Source organism: Nansenia antarctica (assembly GCF_963989245.1).
Source record: "Nansenia antarctica genome assembly, chromosome: 4".
NCBI lineage: Eukaryota > Metazoa > Chordata > Actinopteri > Argentiniformes > Microstomatidae > Nansenia > Nansenia antarctica.
Genome location: NC_137689.1, coordinates 75,061,092 through 75,071,170, shown reverse-complemented (window position 1 = coordinate 75,071,170; position 10,079 = coordinate 75,061,092). Strand labels below are relative to the sequence as shown.

Here is a 10,079-nt window from a genome sequence, read left to right as displayed (position 1 = left end):
GACTCCCTGAACCAGGAGCCAGACCTCTACTGCCATCAGACTCCCTGAACCAGGAGCCAGACCTCTACTGCCATCAGACTCTCTGAACCAGGAGCCAGACCTCTACTGCCATCAGACTCCCTGAACCAGGAGCCAGACCTCTACTGCTATCAGACTCCCTGAACCAGGAGCCAGACCTCTACTGCCATCAGACTCCCTGAACCAGGAGCCAGACCTCTACTGCCATCAGACTCCCTGAACGAGGAGCCAGACCTCTACTGCCATCAGACTCTCTGAACCAGGAGCCAGACCTCTACTGCCATCAGACTCCCTGAACCAGGAGCCAGACCTCTACTGCCATCAGACTCCCTGAACGAGGAGCCAGACCTCTACTGCCATCAGACTCCCTGAACCAGAGCCAGACCTCTACTGCCACCGTGTGGCCCGTCAGCAGCCACACCGCCGGGCCACTGCGGACTATGTCAGTCCGGGTCTGTCATTGATAATAAAGGGTTGTGTTGCGTCTGGTGCAGAGTTTGGCTAATTCAATCAGCCAATTAATTATAATTATTAATGCATCAAAGTGAATTGTGCAATAGAAATGATCGTGCTTATATAAGTGCCACCTATTGATCTCGTAAGAAGCAAAGCGAATTAATAGTATAGGCCCATTAACCCTGTCAATGCCAGCCAACAGAGGTGGCGTTTGTGACTGTCGCAGAGACAGTTTGTGTGACAGTGTGTTATAAGTTATAACCCTCTCACCGACCTAGGAGAAAGCAGGAGGAAGGACTAACGAAACGTCATTCAAAACGTCGCCGTTGAACCAAATCAATGTATGCCTGGCAGCTTGCTGTTTGTTAGTTAGTTAGTTTGTTTGTCTTGTGTAAATATGTCTTGTGAAAATAAAATATCTATTAAAATGTGTTCAATGAAGAAAAAAAACGCGTGTGGAAACGTAAACAGTGAACGTAGAAAATCTTAAAGCAAACTGTAATAAGCCTGAATACATAAAGGAGGGGGGAGGAGGAGGAGGGAGGAGGGGGGAGGAGGGGGGAGGAGGGGGAGGAGGAGGGAGGAGGGGGAGGAGGAGGGGGAGGGGAGAGGAGGAGGGGGAGGGGACGCAGGAGGAGGAGGGAGGAGGGGGAGGGGGAGGGAGGAGGAGGGAGAAGGTGGGGGAGGAGGGAGGGGGAGGGGACGCAGGGAGGAGGGGGAGGAGGGAGGGGGGGGGAGGAGGGAGGAGGGAGGAGGGAGGAGGAGGAGGGAGGAGGAGGGAGGGGGGGGAGGAGGGGGAGGGGGAGGGAGGAGGGGGGAGGAGGAGGAGGGGGAGGGGGAGGGAGGAGAGGGAGGGGGAGGGAGGAGAGGGAGGAGGGGGAGGAGGGAGGAGGAGGAAGGAGGTGGGAGGAGGAGGAGGGGGGAGGGAGGAGGGGGGAGGAGGAGGGGGGAGGAGGAGGAGGGGGAGGGGGAGGAGGGGGAGGGGGAGGAGGAGGGAGGAGAGGGAGGGGGAGGGATCACCTCACCTCATATGGATCACCTCATATGGCCAATAAGAGAAACGTTCCTATTGCAAGTTGTTGGGTGTAAAAGATGATCCTGTATCATCATCATTCATCAGACTCCCTGAACGAGGAGCCAGACCTCTACTGCCATCAGACTCTCTGAACGAGGAGCCAGACCTCTACTGCCATCAGCCTCCCTGAACGAAGAGCCAGACCTCTACTGCCACCAGACTCTCTGAACGAGGAGCCAGACCTCTACTGTCATCAGACTCCCTGAACCAGGAGCCAGACCTCTACTGCCATCAGACTCTCTGAACGAGGAGCCAGACCTCTACTGCCATCAGACTCTCTGAACGAGGAGCCAGACCTCTACTGTCATCAGACTCCCTGAACCAGGAGCCAGACCTCTACTGCCATCAGACTCCCTGAACCAGAGCCAGACCTCTACTGCCATCAGACTCCCTGAACGAGGAGCCAGACCTCTACTGCCATCAGACTCCCTGAACGAGGAGCCAGACCTCTACTGCCATCAGACTCTCTGAACCAGAGCCAGACCTCTACTGCCATCAGACTCCCTGAACGAGGAGCCAGACCTCTACTGCCATCAGACTCTCTGAACGAGGAGCCAGACCTCTACTGCCATCAGACTCTCTGAACGAGGAGCCAGACCTCTACTGCCATCAGACTCCCTGAACCAGAGCCAGACCTCTACTGCCACCGTGTGGCCCGTCAGCAGCCACACCGCCGGGCCACTGCGGACTATGTCAGTCCGGGTCTGTCATTGATAATAAAGGGTTGTGTTGCGTCTGGTGCAGAGTTTGGCTAATTCAATCAGCCAATTAATTATAATTATTAATACGTCAAAGTAAATTGTGCAATAGAAAATGATCGTGCTTATATAAGTGCCACCTATTGATCTCATAAGAAGCAAAGCGAATTAATAGTATTAACCCTGTCAATGCCAGCCAACAGAGGTGGCGTTTGTGACTGTCGCAGAGATTGATTGATTGATTGAAAACTTTATTAGAAGATTTGCAGAAGTAGGTACATGAAAGTACATATTACATACAAGGTCAACTAACAGGATAAAAACCCAAGAAAGCCACTGGCTTATTTCAATTGGGGTCCTTGATTCTCAATTCATCGTTACATGTAAGACAGACAAAGACAGTTTGTGTGACAGTGTGTTATAAGTTATAACCCTCTCACCAACCTATGAAAAGGCAGGAGGAAGGACTAACGAAACGTCATTCAAAACGTCGCCGTTGAACCAAATCAATGTATGCCTGGCAGCTTGCTGTTTGTTAGTTAGTTAGTTTGTTTGTCTTGTGTAAATATGTCTTGTGAAAATAAAATATCTATTAAAATGTGTTCAATGAAAAAAAAAAAACGCGTGTGGAAACGTAACAGTGAACGTAGAAAATCTTAAAGCAAACTGTAATAAGCCTGAATACATAAAGGAGGGGGGAGGAGGAGGAGGGAGGAGGGGGAGGAGGGGAGGAGGAGGAGGAGGGAGGAGGGAGGAGGGGGAGGAGGGGGAGGAGGAGGAGGAGGAGGGGGAGGAGGAGAAGGGGGGAGGGGGAGGAGGAGGGGGAGGGGGGAGGAGGAGGGAGGAGGGGGGAGGAGGAGGAGGAGGAGGGAGGAGGGGGAGGGAGGAGGGAGGGGGGAGGAGAGGGGGAGGAGGAGAAGGGAGGAGGAGGGAGGAGGGGGGAGGAGGGGGGAGGAGGAGGAGGGAGGAGGGGGAGGGAGGAGGGAGGGGGGAGGAGGAGGAGGAGGAGGGGGAGGAGGAGGAGGGGGGAGGGGGAGGAGGAGGGGGAGGGGGGAGGAGGAGGGAGGAGGGGGAGGAGGAGGGAGGAGGAGGGAGGGGGAGGGAGGAGGGGGAGGGAGGAGAGGGAGGGGGAGGGAGGAGGGAGGAGGGGAGGAGGGAGGAGGAGGAAGGAGGTGGGAGGAGGAGGAGGGGGGAGGGAGGAGGGGGGAGGAGGAGGAGGGGGAGGAGGAGGGAGGAGAGGGAGGGGGAGGGAGGAGGGGGAGGAGGAGGGAGGAGGAGGAGGGAGGAGGGGGGAGGAGGGGGGAGGAGGGGGGAGGAGGAGGGAGGAGGGGGAGGGAGGAGGGGGGAGGAGGAGGGAGGGGGAGGAGGGGGAGGGGGAGGGGGGAGGGGGAGGAGGAGGGAGGAGGAGGAGGGGGAGGAGGGGGAGGAGGGAGGAGGAGGAGGGGGAGGAGGGGGAGGAGGGGGAGGAGGGGGGAGGAGGGAGGAGGGAGGGGGAGGAGGAGGAGGAGGAGGGGGAGGAGGGGGAGGAGAGGGAGGGGGAGGGGGGGGAGGAGGGGGAGGAGGGAGGAGGGGGAGGGGGGAGGAGGGGGAGGAGGGGGGAGGAGGGGGGAGGAGGGAGGAGGGAGGGGGAGGAGGAGGAGGGAGGAGGGGGAGGAGGGGGAGGAGGAGGAGGGAGGAGTGGAGGAGGAGGGAGAGGAGGGAGGAGGGAGAGGGAGGAGGGGAGGAGGGAGGAGGGGGAGGGAGGAGGGGGAGGGGGAGGAGGGAGGGGGGAGGAGGGAGGAGGGGGAGGAGGAGTGGAGGAGGAGGGAGAGGAGGGAGGAGGGAGGAGGGAGGAGGGGGAGGAGGAGGGAGGAGGGGGAGGGAGGAGGGGGAGGAGGAGGGGGGAGGAGGAGGAGGAGGAGGGAGGAGGAGGAGGAGGAGGAGGAGGGAGGAGGGAGGAGGAGGAGGGAGGAGGAGGAGGGAGGAGGGGAGGGAGGAGGGGGAGGCAGGGAGGAGGGAGGAGGGGGAGGGAGGAGGGGGAGGGAGGAGGGGAGGGGGGAGGAGGAGGAGGAGGGAGGAGGAGGGAGGAGGGGGGAGGAGGGAGGAGGAGGGGAGGAGGAGGGAGGAGGGGGAGGGAGGAGGGCGGAGGGGACGCAGGGAGACGCAGTGACGTCTCCACTCGAAGCTCCGCAGTCAGCTGTGAGGTGGTGTGCACAGAAGCGAGGGAGAGAGAGAGAGAAAGAGAGAGAGAGAGAGAGAGAGAGAGACACAGAAGCTTCTAACACACACGGACACACCACATAGAAGAAGCACCATGGCACCTATCGGACTGAAGGCGGTGGTCGGCGAAAGTAAGAAAACCTTATTACATTTGATCTCCTAGTTGACCACCTGGGTTGATCGTCCAGCGGTAGGGTCATGATGGGATGGATGGGAGGTCCAGTCCGTGTGTGTGTTTCTCCTCCGATGGGGGGCTGTGATTGTACCCGTGTGTTTGTGTGTGTGTGTGTGTGTGTTTCTCCGATGGGGGGCTGTGATTGTATCCGATGGGGGGCTGTGATTGTACCCGTGTGTGTGTGTGTGTGTGTGTGTGTGTGTGTGTGTGTGTGTCTCGGATGGGGGGCTGTGATTGTACCCGTGTGGGTGCGCGTTTTTCCCCCTCCAGGATGTGTCCGGTTCTTGAGCGCTGAAAGTACCGTTGTACCACGGCTGTGATCAGGCAGCTTCGGCACCGATCTGGGCCCCTTCCTTTGATGCGGATGCGCATTATAATATTGTCGACGGGAGGAGAGACATCAATAGACGAGAAGGAAACACAGATACGCCCATATCCCCTCGAGCAGAAATTAAAAAGATATATTATGTAGCCTATGTGCGATCGCACTAGGGCGATTTTCCAGGCCAGTGCCTTTTTTCCATTTCGCCAAGGTCTCATAGCCACAACTGGATCTTGTCGCTATACCTCCCGCACACCAGTAATACCATTTCATGTCCCTGACCATCAGATCGATCGCAGATTAATTATTCTTCCCACGTCCGAGCGCGCTGCGTATAGCCCCCCCTATCATGGTGCGTATAGCCCCCCCCCTATCATGGGATCCCCCCGTCTCAGCAGCGCCTCACCCCTATGATGGATCACCAGTGGAATAATATAATATATTGCGTAAAAACAAAACAAAACAAAAACATCATCATTCAGTCTGGAGTGACCGCTTCTCACACGGACATGAGGGTTTGAACATAGTAGCCTAGGCTAATAGCCGGGGTCTGTTTTAGTGGAAGGAATATGATGGCGATGGCCGGCCTAATGTCGATGGGGTGTCCTCTCTCTCTCTCTCTCTCTCTCTCTCTCTCTCTCTCTCTCTCTCTCTCTCTCTCTCTCTCTAGAACAGTGGGGTGTCCTCTCCCTCTCTCTCTCTCTCTCTCTCTCTCTCTCTCTCTCTCTCTCTCTCTCTCTCTCTCTCTCTCTCTCTCTCTCTCTCTCTCTCTCTCTCTAGAACAGTGGGTCACATTACAGCAGAAATCCGCATCCTGTTCAGTTTGCATGGTAACGCACCTTCCCTCTCGGAAGAGGCTCGTTTTACGGCCCGTTCATCCGCCTATCAGCGGCCAGTGCGTCTGCCTGGAGTCTGCGCGTCTGGCCTGTGTTGCCTCTGGGATGTGCGGCTGTGAAACGGTCACCGTTTGGTGGTTTGATGGATAGTTCAATAGTTCTAGTTTGGTGGATGGTTTGTAGTTTGGTGGATGGTGGTTTCTAGTTTGGTGGATGGTGGTTTCTGGCATCGATCGGTCGTTTGCAGGCACACGACCGTCGTCTGTCACTGTATTGTACTAATGTATTCTACTAATGACAGAATAACGGTGTTGTCCAATCCCCAGGAGGTTGAGATCTATGGCCATCCTGGGTGCAGCGGTTTAAACGAGATAGCTGTGATCGACGCAGTTCACGGCAAAAAATAAATAAGCCCTCAAATGTTATCCGCTCAACGAATGCCACATATTAGCAGCTTATCACATAATGTGTCCCGCAATAAGACAAAAAAAAAGAAGCTATAACGATCTTAGGCGCAGGTCTGTGTGGTTTTTGAAGGTTGTGAAACCAGTAAAGCATTTATTTGTCTATCCCCAATGTCCACTGGTCGAGATGTAACATCATAATCGATGGCTCTGGATTTATATTACAAATATAAATGAATAAAATAATGATGACCCCCCCCCCAGCAGGGTGATTCTCAGAGGTATCGATCGGGTTTAATTTACGCACGTAGGCGAGGTGTATCCATGTCCATAGTCACCCCGTAGGCGAGGTGTATCCATGTCCATAGTCACCCCCGTGTCTTCATTTCATTCGGTGGTTGTAGCGAGACTAGCTGAGTCATCAACTACTGAATACTATAGCCTATGGATTTCATATTGCAGAATCACAACAGTGGTTGTGGGAGATTTATTCGTATCACCGATGTGTACGTGAACTAGGGGCCTACTAATACCATATGGACAACGTAGCTAAATGCAGAGAGTCAATGACAGAAGAAATGACAGTTGCATAATCCTCTTTATGCCAACGGGATGTGTTTGTTCCATCTCCAGAACCGTCCGCGTAAAGTAAACAGTGCGCGCGCCTCCCCTCCACCACCACCTCTCCCGTGGCAGAGGCGCACGGGGCACCTGCGCGCTGTTTGACTGGGGTGATGCTGAGGCTCTGGCCCCTGATTGGCTGACGGCAGCACGGGGTCTCTGCAGCAGCGCAGTAGGCAGGAGGGGGGGATGGGCGGAGGAGGAGAGACGTTCCATCCGCATTCTCCACCGTATGTCTCGAGCATCAATCCCAGAAAGCAGCACGCGCATAGTATATAAACGGGCTAGTAGACGATGACCATCGGTGACGTTAGAATTATAAGATTCTATCTCCATTTTTGTCAATATTGAGTTTTTGACATAATCTGATCCATTAGGTGTTTATTAATGCCTGTGTGGTAAGGCCTGGTCATCATTCAACATCTCACACGACGCCACGACAGAGAATCTTTATCTATGAGAGAGAGAGAGAGGAGGGAGTTCGAGCCAGAGAAGAGAGAGAGGAGGAAGAGAGAGAGAGGGAGAGAGAGAGAGAGAGAAGAGAGAGAGGAGGAAGAGAGAGAGAGAGAGAGGGAGAGAATCCGTAGTGCTCATTTAGAAAACACGGTGGTACCCAGGCTTTTACTGAGAGGGCTTGCTGAATTTCAACGTAATTCAAGATTCAAGATTGCTTTATTGTCTGTCACAGAGTGACAGAAATTCTCCTTTGACAGGCTTTGTGCAGTTCATGAATACGTTATCCACATTAAAAACACACATAGGTCACATACATACAATAAAAACAGACAGATATAACAGTGTATATAAAATGTAGTGCCTATTTTAAAAAAGAATAGTAAAAAAAACAGTATTATGATTTAAAAAGCTAAAATGTTGTGGTTTAAAAGAAAAACAGTGTGCTTCCTATTTTAAAATGTTCAGGGCGGTGGTTGCAGTGGGAATGAATGATGTTTTTTATGTGTTTTTCCGGGCCAGTGGAGTTCTGTAACGGCGGCCTGATGGAAGTGGCTGAAATGATTGGTGGAGGGGGTTATTATATAATAATATACCGTGTCTGAGTAACAGTATAGAGGAGGTTCTTCTGTCCAAACGCCTGTTCTGTTGGTGCAGAATGGAGGGAGGGAGGAGAGACAAGCAAGGGATGAAGGAGGAGAGGCAGAAGGGAGGGATGGAAGGATGGAGGAGAGACAGAAGGGAGGGATGGAAGGAGGAGACGCAGGAGGGAGGGATGGAAGAAGGAGAGACAGGAGGGAGGGATGGAAGGAGGAGAGATGGAAGGGAGGGATGAAGGAGGAGAGGCAGAAGGGAGGGATGGAGGGAAGGAGGAGAGATAGAAGGGAGAGAGGGATGGAAGGAGGAGAGATGGAAGGGAGGGATGGAAGGAGGAGACGCAGGAGGGAGGGATGGAAGAAGGAGAGACAGGAGGGAGGGTTGGAAGGAGGAGAGACAGGAGGGAGGGATGGAAGGAGGAGAGATGGAAGGGAGGGATGGAAGGAGGAGAGACAGTATCAAGGGAGGGATGGAAGGAGGAGAGACAGGAGGGAGGGTTGGAAGGAGGAGAGACAGGAGGGAGGGATGGAGGGAGGGAGGAGAGATAGAAGGGAGGGATGGAAGGAGGAGAGACAGAAGAGAGGGAAGGAGGGTAGGAGGAGAGACAGAAGAGAGGGAGGGAGGGAAGGAGGAGAGACAGAAGAGAGGGGGGGAGGGTAGGAGGAGTGCGGCTGTGACTGGGACAGTAAATCCATCGTGACACGCGCCAAGGAGAGAGACAGACCGCCAAACTGGGTCAGGAGACTGCATCCCGCCCAACGACTCACAGCGTTCCTCATCCCTGCATCGTCCCCTTCCTCATCCCTGTTTTGTCCTGTTCCTCTGGGATGGAAGAAGGAGAGATAGAAGGGAGGGATGGAAGGAAGGAGGAGAGACAGTATCGAGGGAGGGATGAAAGGAGGAGAGGCAGAAGGGAGGGATGGAAGGAGGAGAGACAGAAGGGAGGGATGGAGGGAGGAGAGACAGGAGGGAGGGATGGAGGGAGGAGAGGCAGAAGGGAGGGATGGAAGGAGGAGAGGCAGAAGGGAGGGATGAAGGAGGAGAGACAGAAGGGAGGGATGAAGGAGGAGAGGCAGAAGGGAGGGATGAAGGAGGAGAGGCAGAAGGGAGGGAGGGAAGGAGGAGAGGCAGAAGGGAGGGAGGGAAGGAGGAGAGACAGGAGGGAGGGATGGAGGAGAGATAGAAGGGAGAGATAGAAGGAGGGGAGACAGTATCCCTGTATCATCCTGTCCCTCATCCCTGTATTGTCCCCTCTCTCATCCCTGTATTGTCCTGTCCCTCATCCCTGTATTGTCCCCTCTCTCATCCCTGTATCATCCTGTCCCTCATCCCTGTATTGTCCCCTCTCTCATCCCTGTATTGTCCCTCCCTCATCCCTGTATTGTCCCTCCCTCATCCCTGTATTGTCCCCTCCCTCATCCCTGTATTGTCCCTCTCTCATCCCTGTATTGTCCCCTCCCTCATCCCTGTATTGTCCCTCTCTCATCCCTGTATTGTCCCTCCCTCATCCCTGTATCGTCCCTCTCTCATCCCTGTATTGTCCTGTCTCTCATCCCTGTATTGTCCCTCCCTCATCCCTGTATTGTCCCTCTCTCATCCCTGTATTGTCCCTCCCTCATCCCTGTATTGTCCCTCTCTCATCCCTGTATTGTCCCTCTCTCATCCCTGTATTGTCCCTCTCTCATCCCTGTATTGTCCCTCTCTCATCCCTGTATTGTCCCTCCCTCATCCCTGTATTGTCCCTCTCTCATCCCTGTATTGTCCCTCTCTCATCCCTCTCTCATCCCTGTATTGTCCCCTCCCTCATCCCTGTATCGTCCCTCTCTCATCCCTGTATTGTCCCCTCCCTCATCCCTGTATTGTCCCTCCCTCATCCCTGTATCGTCCCTCTCTCATCCCTGTATTGTCCCCTCCCTCATCCCTGTATCGTCCCTCTCTCATCCCTGTATTGTCCCCTCCCTCATCCCTGTATTGTCCCCTCCCTCATCCCTGTAGGCCTCAGACAGCGGTTCTGAATCACATCACACAATGTTGTTGTTTTGGTTTGTCATTACGGCACTTCACTCCAAAGATTTTCCTTGATTTCCTTGAATGATTCAGTCTTGTTGTTATTCTAGGCTGTTTGTTTTAGGATCATAGAGACATTTCTGTCTCCGACAGTTTATGAAAGGGTCTGTTCCATGAGGTGAATGAAAATATGTCCAGGACATGTCAGATAGGATTTC

The 10,079-nt window shown here is 54.2% G+C and overlaps 1 protein-coding gene across 1 annotated transcript in view; it reads left to right on the top strand.

Annotated features, from left to right (window-relative positions):
- Positions 1 to 4,540: 4,540 nt before the first annotated feature.
- The window catches only part of stxbp1a (syntaxin binding protein 1a), a gene marked incomplete at both ends in the record, with an annotated part of 45,854 nt that continues 40,315 nt past the window's right edge, over positions 4,541 to 10,079 (top strand). The window contains one exon of the mRNA XM_080529722.1: positions 4,541 to 4,577. Coding sequence (XP_080385848.1) covers positions 4,541 to 4,577 — 37 coding nt within the window. The remainder of the gene's footprint in view (positions 4,578 to 10,079) is intronic.